The following is a 17284-nucleotide window of genomic DNA, read 5'->3' on the forward strand; positions in this document are numbered from 1 at the left end:
ATCGCTCGGTTAAAGTGTGTATACAGTCCAACATAGTGCGAGCGCGTGCGCGCACTCACTACTAACGTCTTTAGCTCAAAGCACTGGCGCAGCCAACGTAACCGGACGCAGTCCAACATGCTCAACACTGAGATGGCTCTTGCTACATTCACGCTTTTGTTGCGCCGACTGTATCGACCCACAATGCATGGCACAGAGAAAAAAAGGTGCCCATGCCGCTCCGCTGACAGTCGCAGACAGCCAATGTAAGTGTTCAAAGTGGCGTGCAGGTCAGGGATAGTTCTGCACATGCTCGTTCTGAACTTTTACTGTAGTACGACGACAACGTCCTGCTAAATATGCACCTGCTTGCAGGTGTGCCCAATGCTGAAGGGAATCATTGTCAGCTTTAGCATGTTTTTTTTGTTCCCATAGATTTTCATGTAAAGAATGAGAACCTCATTACACTTGAATATTGCGAATGACAGTGATTTCAGGGGATTAAGTTTTACCTGGCCTTGTGTCTAGCGGCCTAGGCCAGGAAGAGTTTGATTAAGTGAAGTTACCACAGCACCTAAAATAACTGTGCCTAATTTCATGTTATTCTGTTTAGTCTTGTGAGATGCACGAATGAAAAACCAGAACAGGCATGCAGCTATCTTATCGATAGTGTTTTGGTATTCTTTATGTGCAAAAAACTGCAAGGCGATTGAAACTCTAGTTGATGTCGATGAAAGACCATGCCTTCCTGAGCAAATGAGGGGGGAGAATATGGCGGAGTCACTTCGCACAGCACTTTATTGCGTCACACCTTACGTGAAGGGAGTAGGAGCATCGAACTGTTTATATATTTTGACTGCACGACCTTTGCGATTGGCCCACATTTGACACTGCGCTATCTCAGAGATCAGCCAACAAAAAGGGACAGAAACTGACATACCTGATTTGGAAAAATAGGGGTAACTTGCGAATGAAGACATTGTCTTCAAAACAGATTTCCAGCCCATTTTTAAGGATTCTTTGCACTGTACCTACCAAAATTGATATGTAGGTTACAGCTAGCGTTGCAAAAATCTTTAATCAACCTACCTGGCCACCAATATTGTCTCCTTCGAGGTATACAACGCCTGTCGATCTCCGCTTTGGCCGCCTTCGCCTTGAAATCGCCGACTGAGTGTTGGTCTTGGTATCGTCCTTGTCTCCATCACCCACTGCATGCGAGATTAATGGATTATAATCTTTTTTATGAGAACCAAAGTGCACCTAATGTTCCCAAACAGTCAACTGCAGTATTTATTTTTCTATGTGAGAGTATTGACATTACAATTCCAACCTGTCTGTTTTTTTTTTTTGTTACACAAAGGTCCAAATGCTCTCAATCTAAATCCTTGAAAAGAAATACCACAAAAGCATTACACTGTCATAAATATTTTACAGTAATACAGTCGACTTCAGTTAACGCCTCATTCCTTCCGTATCCTTCGGGGCGACAGTAAATTTCGTTACATTAACACACTTCGTTATATTAAGGTTCTATGGTTCTCTATGGACAAGAAGGCATTAAAAGTTGAATACATTGTTATGTTAAGAATTCCATTATACAGTGGAACCCACTTATAACAATGTTCAAGTGCCATGAAAATGCCATTATTATAATCAATAATTGTTATAACTGAGTTGCATGAAAAAAAATCATAATAGGGTGACGGCAGAGCTCATGTGAGAAAGCTATATTGGTGGGGAGGCCGTTGCCCCTCTCCACCACCTTCCTCCATCCAGCTGCTCATTGTGTTCACTCGTTTAACTGCTTCTTGGGCTTTCTGATTGCATGTAACAAGCCGCGTCTGTCGGCGTTAAAGAATGGCACTGCTACAGTTGGAACCCGCGATAACGAAATACTGCAACAACGAAATTCTCATGACAATGAAACATTTTCGTATCCCCGGCGAACGCCCATAGGATTCAATGCATTTCGTACCTCTCGGCAACGAAATGTAGCTGTACTGCAATCCCGCATCAACGAAATTTGCCGGAATGTAACTCCGCATATTGCATAAGGCTAGCAGGCTCCAAAATGTGCTCAAATGCGATTGTTTTGCATTAAAATTGCATAAAATACCACCACATTACACTTGTGTGGGCGGCGCCATTTTTGTTCACAAGAACAACCAAGCGCCAGAAGCGATCAGTGTGCTGGAAACACGTCATGGCCGCCATCTTGTTTGTTGATCGCCCGTTTGAAGCGGCACCATGAGCGGCACGCACGCACGTTGCTAGTGACATGTGACGATGGTGTTTGCATGCCTACTAGGCGAGGTCGTAGATCGTTGTTTGAAACGCGCGTTCATTTTGCATTCCCCGCGGCTGATGACTCGGTAAGGCCTAGGCCAATCAAGTGAGGCGAGACTGAACGTAAACTGGGCCGGTATTTTGTAGCAATGCCTTTTCGGATTCTATGCTTTTTCAGGCTTTTCGCACTTGGCCACTGGTCAGAGCGACGGTCTGCCCACATTATCAAAGCGATCAGGTGGCCGTGTGTGGTGGATGATAAGAGTAGCATAGAATAAGGCGTAAGGCATCGCTACAAAATAGCGGCCCTGGACGCGCGTTTCGATCACGGAGAAGCGCGGGCGACTAGATAAGGTCACAATTGTATCTGTCGACGGGGCAGTATGGAGTGGCGGCGCCATGCGGCGCGTCATAGAAGCCGCAGTGGAAAAAAAAAAAAAAATATGCAGCGCCCGGGCAGGCGGCTCCAGCGCGCTCTCCGGCCACTTCCTCTGTGCCCTCAATAGAAGTCAGGCGCGCGCAGCCGAACGGGAGCAACACGCTCGACCGGTTGCCCTGGCAACCGAAACGGCGGTAATTTCTTTCCAGGCCGCCAGCATGATAATGGCTCCGCGGGCTTGTGACCTTTTCTGGTCGCCGCAAACAGTGGAGTTTCCACTCCTAAATGTTTCTTGCTCCGTGGTTTCGAACAACAATCCCCGATCGCGGCAGTGCACTGCGTAATGTGCGCCTCAGTGAGAAAAATGCAGCAAAAACCAAGAAATCCACGTCCCACCCACGTGAAATTGTTTATGGCGCTTGAGATGGCGGTCGCAACATATGAAGTGTCACGCATGGGGTCATGGTTGACCGATCGTCCGGGAATACGCATCCCTTGTTTCAAGAACGCTGGTTTTGGTGACACTCGACAGGCGTCGTGTGCGGATTCTATGCTGGATGTAGATTTGCGCGAAAGGGCCATTATCTCGATCGTTTGCCTTCGCGTACACGAGATACGATAACTTTTGCGATTGGCACTGGCCGCGTCGGCGCCTACGAGCAACAGCGTGCGCTGGAGATATGCTGCTGCATGCGCTGTTGCTCTGCGTCCGGTGCCGAGTTACGCAAAATCTCGGCAAGTGATCGCATCTCCGAAAGCAGTTGACCGAGAATTCTGAGCTATGGCAGCACTGCCACTGCTGGTCGACGCATGCGACACACTTTGTACTGTCAACAATGCGGTTCTATATCCTCGAGCAAAGCTTACAAAGTAGGCTAACGGAATTTGGAGAGTTAAGTTTTGTTCTGCGAGGCATTACCTATCTGTGCTGTCTCTCTTCGCAACAAAATTCTCGCGACAGCGAATTTTTCGTGTTTCCCGCCGATTTCGTTATTGCGAGGTTCAACTGTATAACAACTGCAAAGAGGGGTAATGGGTGGCACGCGATATGTGAGCTCCGCCGAGGCATTGCTTTAGTGGCCCCAAAAGGGGACATTTAAAATATACGAGGAGGTTGCTATGGCAGCCTGTCAGCTTGAGAAATACAGAAGAAACGCTGAAGCGAGGTTGCCACAAGCATCTCGCCACATACTTCTCACTGGCTTGCACAAGAAAACCCTACGTCCGTCAGCCTTGCATGTTTTACATGAAGCTTCCAGACATTCTCCTCCAATGCATCCAGGTGCTCCACATAATGCAGTGGAAAGTTCCTCACAAAAACGGAGCCCCGGAGGGACTGAATCATCTGCCGGGCCTCCAGTGAGGACAACTTTGAGGCAGCCTGCCCTACCGGGTCATCGCTGCCATCGTCGCCGTCGCTATCCGATTCAAGCACGTTCGTGACGATCGCCTCATCAGTTAGAAGAACTTAGTTTCTAAATCTATAGCTGTGCACTTTCTTTTCACTGGCAACGTCGTGCATTGTCGATGATCAGTGGGCGGATCAGCCATCTTCCCGAGTTTTGGCAGCGAGTCATACAAGGGTGAGAAATCACCTCGCCAGGGACTATTTCGATGCAACCAACAAAGACGAATGCAAGCAATAAAGCTGTTTGCAGAACTGCGCTGAATAAGCAGCCAGAGAGCAATCTGAGAGCAGCTCAGTTAGCGTGGTCAATTCGTGTTTCGGAGGGTGGCGCAGCATAGAGCTATGGGCACAGCCCATTTGTGTTCGGAGGGGTGGAAGGGTAAAAGGAGAGAGGCGTGCGGAGCAGGCTGGAAATTGAGCGTGCGGCAGCTGTTGGGGCAGTGGACCATCGTGCAGCGGCTCGAATTTTTCATTTTATTTTTTTTTTCTTTTCACAGATTTCGCATTTCACTAGATTTCGGCATGGACACTCAGCAGCCAGACTTGATTGTTATAACCGATAATGCAGCGTCGGAGCATTGAAGTAGGTGGATTATTTCACCATGGAAAACATACAAAAGGTGACGGTGCAGCAGCTTCTCATTGTTACAGTGGAATCTCGATGATACGATCACGGCTAATACAAATTTTCGTATGACACACATTTTTCTGTGGTCCTGGCCGAGCCCCATTACTTTGCAATGTGCTAGAGAACAGTTGTTACGAATCAATTTTCGACCAGCGTCGGTTGATACAAAAATTACCGAAGACACCTAGGAAATTCTAAAGTGCGCTTGGTGAAAGCCAGACGCTGCTGCCGTCTGCACTCCGCTTCCCTGGCTTTGCTGTTCGGTGAAATGGCCAGTCGCTGCTGCCGTCTGCGCTCCAACTCACTCGCTTTGGTGTTCGGCGATATCACTTGTCGCTGCTGCCGCTTTCGTTTTGCTTCCCTGCCTTTGGTACCCAGCGATCTAATCAGTCGCTGTTGGCGTTTCTGTTCTGCCTCCCTTGCTTTCGCATCTGGTGACATGTTCAGTCGTCACAGGCGCATTCACTCCTTGTTCATCTGGCGTTTGGTGTTGAGGGAATCCGGCGTCCGCTGCCGCTTACCCTAACCGCTTGGCGCGCAATCACTGGGCCGCTTCGAAGCCATGCGTCACACCCACTCGACTGCAACGAGATGTCTGGCAAAGGAGCGGCGGAGCGCCATTGCAGCCGCCACCGCTGAAGCGCGCGCGCTCGTTCTACTGATACTGTGTGACGTCACGGTTGCTATGCGCAGCTGCGCCTCCCGCTGGTGCGCCGGTTGCTAAGGAAGGGAGGAGGTGGCGCCGCTGTGCGGAGAGGCCACAGTTGGCACGATTCCAGCGTACGGACAGACACAACTGCCAGCATGAGCCCCACGACAGCCGCGAAAGAGAACAGCACGCACTCACGCGATTTCTCCCTTTCTCTTTTGGTGCGGGCACGACGTCGGACAGCGTGGAGGCCACGATTGGGCGCGAAGAGTTTGATGCGGTGGCGCTTTTGTTGCTTTTGTGCTTTTCCTCCTTTTCCACGTGCCATTGGACGGAGTAGCTGCTGTGCTTCGGACCGTGTTCTTTGCGTTAGACGTGGGTGACGGCGAAGGACCACCACTGGCGGCTGAAACGCTGCAAGCGCTCGAAGTTCTGAGGCGTGCTATGGCCGCGGATGAAACTAGTGACACGTGCACGCGTTTTTATGGATTCGAACGGTCTGCTGAGTGACCTGACAAAGAAAAAGAAGCAGAAGGGCATTAGAGACTTTTTCTTCAAGAAATAAATGCTTTTTACGTACGTGTGCCTGCGTGAGTTCACCTCTGACTCTTTAATTTAGCTAGTTTTAATTGTTTCGATGATACGAATTTCGGCTAATACAAATATTTTTTGTGACCCCGTGAGGTTCGTATCAAGATTCCACTGTATGACCGATATATTGTTAAAAACTGGTATTGTTGTAAGTGGGTTCAACTGTATTGAAATTTGACTGTAAGTATGGCCGTAAGTTAGTGTCAGTAAGTGTGAATGGAAGTGACTGGACATGAGTGGGTGTTGGTGAGCAAGACTGGGAATGCGAGTGAATACCAATGAGTGTGAGTACGTAGCCTGAAAAAAATATTTGTGAGTGAGCCCTAGCGAGTGTCTGCCTATTCTGACGACCTACACAAAGAATTCCCACAGAAGACTACCTTGATTCACACTGTTAAGTTCACACTTCAAGCTCTTGTTGACCAAGTGGGCGCACCTTCCCTGGCGGTGATCGCCGTGTCGTCCACGATGCCCCGTGGCCGAATGGGGACGGTGACTGTGTGGCTGACCTCGGGAGCTGGGGTAGCCGTCACTCCCCTTTGACTTCGCGCCCTGGGCATGGAGAACGTCACCACCGGAGCTGTTTCGGGACTGCTGGGTACTACTCGGACTGCGGGCGGTTCTTCCTCCTGGATGAAAAGACAAAAAAAAAAAAAAAAGGTCGGAAAATGGTCTTAAAACAGAAATTCAAGCTGGTTTGTCCGGAATAATAGATAAATCGGCGCATTAGACAAGGAACGACTGCAAAGACGTAAACGCACTATGCACTTTGACGTCAGAACTCTCTAGATTTTGTTTCTGCAACCGTCACTTGTCTGGTGTGCTGTGCTTTAACCTTGCCTTCACAGGGTAGCAGACTGGACTACAAGAGGTAAGGTTAGGGTTTGCTGGTTCTACAGTTGAACCTTGACGTAAATACAGTTAAACCTCGATATAACGAACTTCAATATAACGAAATTCTCGATATAAAGAGGTATTTAACTTTTCTTAACCACTTGTCCATAGCACACCATTTATTTATAGCCTCAATATAACGAAGTGTGTTTATACGCGATTTCAACAGAATGGAATTTCACTGCCGCTATAAAGGAATACAGAGACAATAAATGGAAATTTCTGCAGACACAGATGGTCAAATGGCCGAATCACAAGAGACCGCTTGCAAACGCCTAAGTGGAGCTGCGTCATGTTCTATATAAAGTCCAAGTGTGATAATATATATCCTATTGCGCCCCACGCAGTGTGTACTTTAGGGGAGAGTGAAAACGTGTGAGGGTGAGACAAGAAAGATGGTGGCTTCACGAGTGCCGCCTTCCTGCGCCAGCAAAGGGAAAGAGGGGGAGAGGAGTGAGCTCGTGGTAACACGTTCAAGCATGCACTAAGGGACGGAGGCAGTGGGGGGTAAGCTAGCAGGCATCTCGGCCGTGCCTGTGCGTGGGTGTAAGCACGGCTGAACACAAACGCAGCCACACACCCTGCTTTAGAAGTAATCTGCTGCATGTGCAAAGAGTGGGCATGCTATGACAGCGTGGCATTATGTACACTGTCTTCCCGTGCGTGTGGTATTGGAGGTTGAGCAATCTCTAGTTTCAAAGACCCGTTGAAGCGAGAGGCAGATAAAGCATTCTATATCTGCTGCTCGCACAGGGTCCTCGCTATCAGCTGCGGGGGCGGGGGCTGCACAAAAGTGGAAGTGCGCGCAGCAATGAACTGACCCCTTCTTCCTTGCACAGGGGCCTAAAACGTAAATAAAATAATCTTTTTTTTTGGATACATTCATTTTTTTTTGGACATCCTATAATTCGGACTCCCTTACATTCCCGGTGGAGTCTGAATTATCGGTCGTTGACTGTAGAAACTTTATGCACTTCGATGCAAGCGAAAAGAATATAAGGGCATTCAATGGGCTCGCTTTATTGTTGCTGAAAACCCCACGAAGAAAAGATAACTCTATGGGTTTATTGTCAGTTTTCTTCATATGTGTGTGCTTTGATATGCTTTGTCAATAACATTCAAGTTGAAAATGTGTGTGCAAATGTAAATGCAGCCCCCAAGGAGGGGGTTAACCCCAGCGAAGCAGTAGTGGGCGGTGCCAGCGAGGCATGCCCGCGTTACCTTGTCCCTGTTCCTCCAGGAATGCCGGCGCACCAGCTCTTCTGTTGTGGTGGTAGTGGTGGTGGTGGTGGTGGTGGTCGTGGAGACGGGCGCCGCGCCTATGACTGTTGGCGGGGGCGGCTTGTCCTCCTTCTTGTCCTCGAGTTCCTGCTGGCGCTTCAGCAGTTGCTGCTCAGCCGATTTGACGTCCTCTAGCGTGACGCCCTGCAGGTGCAAGGGAACGTGCAACCATAGAATTATATTCATTTGTGAGAAAGGGGTGTGTGCGAATGCTATTTGACATTTCAAATATAGATAGGATAGTCCCCCATGCTTTAACTGGTGATCGATTGGGACAATCTGCCATTTGAGATTTTCGAGCATATACTTACAACCAGGTAAGTTATAAGAGTTTATGGTGGCTATCAGTGCATACAGGGAAGGATTAACGCTGTGTAATGCACAATGTATCATTTCTGTTATGCCAGGTTTGATGCCTCAAAATTCTGATTTAAGCATGTGAAACTTAACACACAGCCTTGACATATAGCTTAACCCGCATGCTGGTGAGTAGTGAATCATCCAGCAACTTAATTACTAAATTTTTTATTCCAATTAGGTTTTTATTCAAGTAACACTAAATTGTTTTTCTTTTGTGCAAATGTAATAGCGAGCTGGTGCAAGAACTTCAGGGTGGCATCAGCACCTGTTTTGCTGTTTGTCTTCTTTTCTAGCTTACTAAGTGCCATCTCGTGGCGAAATAAAGTTTTTTTTGTGTGTGTTGCAGAAGCAGAATGCTATTACAGTTTCACTTAAGGGGAGACATTGCTTGTTGGACCAAAACTTGGCCCAAAAAATATTTTCCAATTTCTTTGCTCCAGGTTGGTGCAGAGCACTTATTTTGCTTGATTGGAATCCTATATCAACCAATTTAGCCTTTGCCATAATTACCATGAACACGTCATGAAGTATTTGTTCCTGTTTTCTCAAAACAGCATTTCTGATAGTGCCATAGTTTTGGAGTGATGATATCTCCAGTTCAACTTATTCTATTGCAATAGTTTGTTTTTGACACAAGCGTAGTAAGAATAAAGTATGAACAATTATTATTACAGACATTTTCAATAAGATATAGTTCCTCGTAATGGTTGGCATGCTATAGCTTTGGCCCAAACAAGTCTAGAACACTCATTCTTCTAGCACTTCAAACTGTAATAATTCAAGATCATTTTGATATGCCACTCTCTTTCATAGCAACCGACATTTCATGGAGCCCACCTCCAAACTAGTTCATAAAAAATAACAAATTTCTTTATATTTAAAGAACTACTTGATGCACACAAAAATCAGTTGCACACTTGAAATAGGCATGAAAAAATATACATATGGCGCAAGTTAGATCAAAATGTATGTATTAATAAAATAAAAGACAATCATTTTAAATCGGCTGTCCTCCTTGGCTAATCCTCTTAGGGACCCCTTAAGAACACCAGGGCATTATAAGCAAACTGTGTAATGCACAGAACAGGTAACTTGTCAGTTTCTTTCGCTGTTATGTCTCACCTGCGTCGACCGTCTCGTTTCTCTGACTCTCTTTGCATGGGCCTTCCTCTGTGTTTCAGATTCCTCGTCCCGTACTGGGAGCACAAAGGTCCTGCTTATTGGAAGAGAGGCAATGGGAAAAGAAAAAAGAAAGAAAAAAAAAATCAAATTAATCCTGCTAGTCGGTAATTTAGGTTTAACACATTTGCTCTATATTCAGCATCAGTAAGTAATACTAAGGAACAGAACGTATTAGGAATTTAAATTTTTCAATGTTTCATTGTATCCAGAAATGTGAGCCTTAACTTGTGTAAGTACCTCTACAGCAATACCATGCACAGTGAAATCGATAGAGTTATTGCTTAGAGGGACATATAAGTCAAACCAACATAACTCAACATGCATTGACAAATGTGCAGCAGAAGTCGATGCATGTGATGCATGATGTGATGCGATCGTAGGGCTATCAACCTTGAAAGATGAAAAATACTGCTACCATCGAAGCCTAGGAAATATACTACAGTTCGGTGAAAAATACGAATTGTATTATTACTTATGATCGACCTAGCGTTGATAAAAACATTTAAGACTTATTTTCCAATCAAACCAGGTTACTGCAGATGCTGCTGCCACTGAGTGCTATAAGAACAGTGAAAGTAGTCGGAAATTGGTTTGCAAGTACAGCGGAACGTCAATTATGTGTACCCCGGTCATTAGGCTACCTGCATTTTACGACGAATTGGTTCGGTAAAACACCCACAGACATAATATCTTAAAACCTCGAATACACGATGCAATTTTACGCTGACCCTGCCTCGTACGACACTTCTCTGGTACTGTCTCAGAAAAAAAAAAAAGAAAAAAAAAAGAGCCCTAAGCAGGCGCAGGCTCGCAAGTGAGCACAGTGCAGATGGCTGATAACAGTTTTCATTTGCGTTACATTCGAATAACAGCAAAATTTACAATTTTAGAACGAATATCCTAAATTCCGCGGTTTTTAGCATTATGTTGGCAACCTGAACCTTGACATCTCTATCCAATCCATAGACAAGTTGACCGAAGTCAAAACTTGTCCTTAGTTGAAATCGACACACCTTCGCTCTACTTGTGTTACGGTTACGGCGTTACAGTACCCTGTGGTCCTTCGTGCTTCGAATCTTCTTATTCGCGATGTTATGGTGACATAATGCATTCGAAATGACGCCCACTTCGAGAGACCAGCACTTTTAACGATCGAGAAGGAGGGAAACTTCGCCGTGGCTCAGTGGCTCGACGTTAACTATTCAAGGATGGCAGGACCCGCAGGAGGCCCTCTCTCTTTAAATGCTAGGATGGTTGGAAGGGCGCTGTGGCCCTCGTAGTGGCCAGGTACCTTCCCCGAATCAAATTGTGCGGCCTTTTAAGTACTTAACCTCAAACAAGATTGAATATGACGTGTACTTGTGCGATCACTTACGAAGATAGTTTTGCTTTCATGAGACTCAGCTCGTCCCGGCTCCGAACAGATCAAACCTCTTGAAGTACATGGCCGACAGTGCTCCTGGCACTGGTAACGAGCTTGGCCCAGCGCCAGAAACACTTGTGGAGGACACTTTCGGTGTCAAGTCACGTGAAATTTCGCGAAAGAACTATATCTGAAAGGGATCACCACAGAACAGCGCCCAAGAAAAGCTGTCTCTGCCTCATACGACGACAATAAGTGAAGAGAACCTGTTTCCGAATTGTCCATTCGTTTAAACTTAATGAACATGTTGCGCAGCGCCAACATTTGCTGGTTTGTTTGTGTTTGTTCGGTTTGGTTGATGTTTGTTGACAATGTTTGCCCCTTACTGCCAGATGTTCCAGCTCTCAAGAGGAAGCTGATACATCATGGCATGGCAAACGTCCATAAAAATATCACCTATTTTTTTTAAAGGCGAGAATGAAGATTCGCTCACACCTCCTCCAAGTAACTGTTCTGTTGTAATTTTTTTAAATATAATTTTTCTAGGTTCCTTGGAGCAGAGCAGGTTTACGCCACGGGGTTATTAAGGGGGTCTGTACCCGTTTTTGGGGCAAGATTGAACATCACTGCCTACATTCTTAGCTTTTCGATTATATGACGCCAGGATTATGGGACGGTTTCGCATGGTCCCCTCAAAGTTATCTCATCGGGGTTCCACTGTATATGGCACTGAAATGTGTATTACCCATGATGAAATAGTACATTACGGGAGCATAAACTAGAAGGCTACATAATATTCAGCAATAAACACGACAGAGCCACCACCGACCCCGGCATCTAAACCTTCAGATGCCACAAATCTCTCGCGCGAGAAACAGGGGCGTCTTAAAAAATTCTGCTGCAAAAAATTTGCAGACTGGGTCCCATAAAGACGTGAAAAGGCACTGCTTAATAGTCGTAGCAAAGATGATCAGCACAACAACAACAACAAAAGACTATGTCCTTGCAGCTTATTCACAAAATAGTCACGCAACATTGACCAAAATTTTGTTTGCTTTTATTCATTTTGTAAGCACAAGACACATGTAAGCTCACATGTAACCCTGAATAATCAAGCCGGTCTGAAAAATTCAGCTCTGGAAAAAAAAAATCTTTTTGAAGTCGGTTTTGTCTTAACCCTTCCAGGGTCAATGACGTAAATACACAGAGCCGCGAACAAGTTCAAAATGGCTCATGCCGTATATTTATGGTGCTGTCTGTACATTTAAAAAGCACGCCGATTCCCTAACTTTTTCTTTTCGGACATGTGCTGCCACTATGTGGGAATACAGGGAATTTTTTTCTCGTGCCTCTCTCTCTCTCTCTCGGTTTTCGTTGCATGGTTTGTTTTAGAGCTAGTTTGCTCCCGTGTGTCAATATACTACCGCTCATGCATTGGCGTGCGCACAGGCAGGCAGTGGCTTGCGTCTTGTTCCGCAGGCGGTTTCGGCTTCTTGCGCTTGAAAAAAATGATGGCTATCTCGTTACTAATTGCTCAAAGCACGACTGCTTGTTTCTCGCTTGTTTGTTTTTCTTGCTCGTTTGTCACTCGTTTAATGCTCACAGGGGTGCGCATAGGAAGGATGCTGTCGTGCATGCTTTCCGTTGCTTTTTTTTTTTTTTTTTTGAGAATCGCGAAAACTAATTGCCTTTATTTGGTGATAAGATGATTAGCGGAAGTTTGTCACACGTTTTGCTTTTTTTGATGGGCACACAACCAAACAGTTTTCTTGAGTGGGTGCACCTACGCAGTTCGATTATGCTATGGATGTACATATTAGTGCAAGAGCAGGAACATTTGAGTCTTGCGAAATATTCTTGTGTGCACATTTTCAAAGCCTTCAACTATGTGTACAATGCACCATATTTTTAATTCTTATAAGTTTATTTCCTTTTTTTATTGTTTTTCATGAATGAAAAGTACATATATACCAACGCAAAATATTTTTCTTACTTTACGGTCAGCCTAGAAGAATTACGGTAAATTTTTTCAAAATAAGTCCCTAAGAATTGGAATCTATAATAAAAAGAAATCGACCCTGGGCGGTCGCATATGGCGAAAAAAATCGACCCTCCAAGGGTTAAAACTGGTAGGAATGAAAAACCGTAAAATTACTGACATCAACCGATCAAATACAAACAAGTTCCAAAAAGTTGGACATTTCCCAATAAAGTTGTAACACTTGGCAGGTAGGGGCCAAGCAGACGTCTAATATGGCAAAAAATTATTACCAATGTCTTTTGTGTCAAAAGTAGGCTGTAATTATTCCTGGAAGGTAATTTCGTTTTTCCACTTAACAATAGACCATACTGTAGACTGTACTCATAGACCATACAATACTGTACAATAGACCATACAATAGACTGTACTCAGAAAATGTCCAGATTTCAATTGTGAAATCTGCTTGACAGAATTTGACTCTCAGCTAAAACGTTTCATTAAGTAATCTACACTGTTTCATAAATACAGCAGTAATAGTTTAGGCCTATCAAGTCATAGAAGCCTCCTACAAAAATTCCTCCGCAGCTGCTGTCCAGATACCACAAGAATAATGAGTAGTGCATGGATTTGTCTTAGCTTTGTGCTTGTGGCTTTACACTTCTTATGTTACTATTTTTTACACTTTATTTTTCTATATTTCCAATAAATGGCATCCTTTTAAACATGTGAGGGCAATAAGTCTCTGTGGCACGAACAATCACTGCAAATTGCTGCTTCTGCAACCGAATAGTTTGTTGAAAATGGTCAATTTGCAAAGTCACAAAGTCGTTTGAAGCCAAGACAATAATTCCCATGCTGGCTGAACTGCCATGTTTGCAGCTCCCACAGACACTAGCGCCACCTATGTTTCCCCGCAGTGAATTTTTTTCTGGAAACCCTATGCATAAAATTCCCCACACTTTGATCCCTTGTACGAGACACGAAGATTGCATCATAGCTAATTGCACAATCCGCACGTTGCGATAGTATACACAAACCTTTTTGGGGTGTTGTCGGTGGGCGGGGTGGATGGTGCAGAGGTCGTAACCTCCGTTACCCCGCTGTCGGCGCTGACCCGGAGCGGTTTTCGAAGCGTGACAATTTCTGCAGGTGGTGAAGGCTCTTTCTTCTGCAAGACCAATAACAGGAATTTCCACAATGGCCCAAACTGGACACTATTGTAAGGTTCCCATGCGTTAAAGTAGGGTACATAGCTGCTTGTAAGTTTTCCTTTCTCATCTGAGTGTTTTTTTATTTATTTATTTATTAGTAAAAATACAGATAATTGCATGTGCGTAGTATACATAAGGAGGTCCCATAGTCAAAGACTGTATCGGGACCTCCTGCTAAAGACACTCATGATGTTATACAATGTATAAAGCAACAGTAGTACAGATGAGAGCGAAGAGTAATATCAAAACATGTTTATATCATATGAGTAATAAGAACACTTGTTAACAGCAAGACGGTATAAAAAAAAACGGAATAAAATTAAAAAATAAAAAAAAAACTCAAAAACAAGACGAAAAAAAAAAAACAAGGAGAGTTTCAGTAAGTATTTATTATGAATGATTTTAGTTCTCTTTTAAATTGGTATAAATTTTTTGCATTTTTGATGATAGGTGGTAGAGTATTCCAAAGCGATATTGCGGAAAATTCCGCAGTCTGTTTACCATAGTTAGTTCGTACTTTAGGTAGAAGAAAATTATTATTGAGTGCAAATCTAGTGTGACTATGAGCTATTAGGTCACAAGGTGAGAAGCAGATTGATGGTAGTTCCTTAGTCATATATTTGTAGAATAAAATTCCTAGATTATATTTGGTGAGTTCTGAAATGGTTAGGATGTTGTTTTCATGTAAAAGGGATTTTCCGTTAGCAAAGCGTGAACTCCTTGTGATTATTCTTATGGATTGGTTCTGGATTACCTGGAGAGATGCCAAATGAGTGTTATAAGTGTTACCCCAGCATAGTATGCCGTAGTTAATATGAGAGTGAATGAATGAGTGGTATAGCGAGATTAATGTGTTATGTGTGAAGAAGGGACGAGTTTTAATTAGAACGCGAATACCGTATGCTATTTTCTTTTTGATGTGAGAAATGTGATCTTTATATTTCAAGCTACAGTCAAGGGAAATACCAAGAAAAGATGAGCATGGACTGGGAGAGATGGAGTGTGAGCCGAAAGTTAAAGGGGAGAATGCCGAATGTTGTTGATGTGAGGAAAATACAACAAATTTAGTCTTGGTGGCATTAATAGATAACAGGTTGGCATTACACCAACTTAAAACATTTTGTAGATCAGTGTTTAGCTTGTTAATAAGAAGTGACATGTGTTTATCAGAGGAAAATATGGTAGTATTGTCAGCGTACAGAATGCACTTAGTAGACGTCAAACAGTTAGGTAGGTCATTGATATAAATCAAAAACAGTAGTGGTCCTAAGATGGATCCTTGAGGGACGCCAATGTTAGTGGTTTGTTCTCTTTGATAAGTAACTTTTGAATAATGAGAGCGCAGGACCACGAACGCCAATAGCCTCAAGCTTAGCAAAAAGAAGAATATGGTTTAAGCAGTCGAATGCTTTTGTTAGATCAATGAAAACTGAACCTGCGAATAGACCATCGTCAATTATTTTTTTTAATTGGTCAGTTAGATGTATGAGTGCCAAATCTGTGGAGTATCCATTACGAAAGCCAAATTGGCATGAAGAGAGAATATTAAATTTAGTGAGATATTTGGTTAGACGCAATGCGATTAATTTCTCTAGAACTTTGCCGAAAAAAGGTAAAATACAAATGGGGCGGTAGTTATGTATTAATGTACTGTCACCTTTTTTTAGAACTGGAATGACTTTACCGCGCTTAAGCTCGTTAGGAAACACACCAGTCTTGAATATCAAATTAGTAATATGAGACAAGATATCAGAAATTAGGTGGGCAATCATTTTAATGGTAGCAGGTAGAACTTCATCTATTCCAGCACTGGTGGGTTTTAGGTGACATATAACGTTATATATTTCTTCTGGCGTTGTGGGGAAAATAAAAAATGTGTGAGGGAGACGATTAAGTTGAGTTACTTGTGAAGGAGAGGGTGTGTCATTATCAAAAAAATAGGAGCTGAAGGCATTGGCTATTTGGTTAGGGGAGTTATACTCTGAGTTATTGTATATAATTTTTGATAGCTGTTCTGGTTTAGAATTCCTGTTTAGAAAAGAGTTGATGATGTTCCATTTCAATTTGCTGTTATTGCCGGCTTGTAAGATTTTTTGTTCAAGATATAATCGTTTTGCCGCTTTTAACTGGTTGTTTATAGAGTTACGTAACCTTTTATATCGGGCAATTAATTTGGTATTAAAAGGCTGGTTTTTAGTTTTTTTGTACAGGTTGTCGCGTTTACGCAAAGCTGCTAATAACTGCTAAGCTGCTAATAGTGAATGGGGTGGGAGTCAAATGCAGAGGGTTTGATATAGACAAGCATGACTATTTCCCAACTACAGAAGAACCTTATTCATCTTTCGTCACGCCGCAAATCTTCCCGTCTCTCCCTTTTTCACAAAGTTTTTCACTTGAACCCCCTTTTAAGAGAGACCCTTCTTGCACCTCCGTCTTACATTTCTGCCCGCACTGACCACAGCCTTAAAATCGGGGTGCCATTGTGCCGTACTAACCGGTACAGTGACTCATTCATCCCCAGGACAAGCACGGACTGGAATCGCCTTCCCGCCTCAATCGCACTCATCACCGACCCTACTAACTTCAAGACCGCTGTTCAGAATGCCTTGTGTTAGTATTTTTTGTTAATACTTTTTTTTTGTATTTTTTACTGCATTACTACTTGTTTTGACTCCACTCCTTTCTGTAACGCCTTCGGGCCTTGAAAGTACGTGAAATAAATAAATAAATAAATAAATAAATAAATAAATAAATAAATACAATCTCAGTATGTGACCCTGTGCCAACGTTTGCAGTCGAGAAAACCAAAAGATGCCTCAACACAGTTATGTTTCTTTTTTGCCAATTCATATGTTCCCAGGAAACATGCTCTTTTGTCATGAAGGAGGGCCACACGAACAAGAACAGTAGCTGGCAACTGCAACAGCTACCTCGCAATACTTGCCCGCCCGTCTCATGTGAAAATGCTGGTGCGCATTCAGTTTCCAATTTCGGTACAGACAAATCCCCTCCCAGGTCATTTCACGCCGCATTCACAGCTATCACCACTAACCTTAATGCGATAAGCATCTATTCCTATCTGTTTCACA

General features: G+C 43.8%; 1 protein-coding gene across 4 annotated transcripts in view; it reads right to left on the reverse strand.

The window, feature by feature from the left end:
- Mbs (Myosin binding subunit) overlaps positions 1-17284 on the reverse strand; it is a 101846-nt gene that overhangs the window by 42177 nt on the left and 42385 nt on the right. For all 4 annotated transcript variants that reach the window (XM_075673590.1, XM_075673588.1, XM_075673589.1 and 1 more), the window contains exons 8-12: positions 14022-14152; positions 9581-9671; positions 8039-8242; positions 6360-6552; positions 1069-1190 (exon numbers count right to left, since the gene is read on the reverse strand). In XM_075673590.1, coding sequence (XP_075529705.1) covers positions 1069-1190; positions 6360-6552; positions 8039-8242; positions 9581-9671; positions 14022-14152 — 741 coding nt within the window. The remainder of the gene's footprint in view (positions 1-1068; positions 1191-6359; positions 6553-8038; positions 8243-9580; positions 9672-14021; positions 14153-17284) is intronic.

This window comes from Dermacentor variabilis, chromosome 11 (assembly GCF_050947875.1).
Source record: "Dermacentor variabilis isolate Ectoservices chromosome 11, ASM5094787v1, whole genome shotgun sequence".
Taxonomy (NCBI): domain Eukaryota; kingdom Metazoa; phylum Arthropoda; class Arachnida; order Ixodida; family Ixodidae; genus Dermacentor; species Dermacentor variabilis.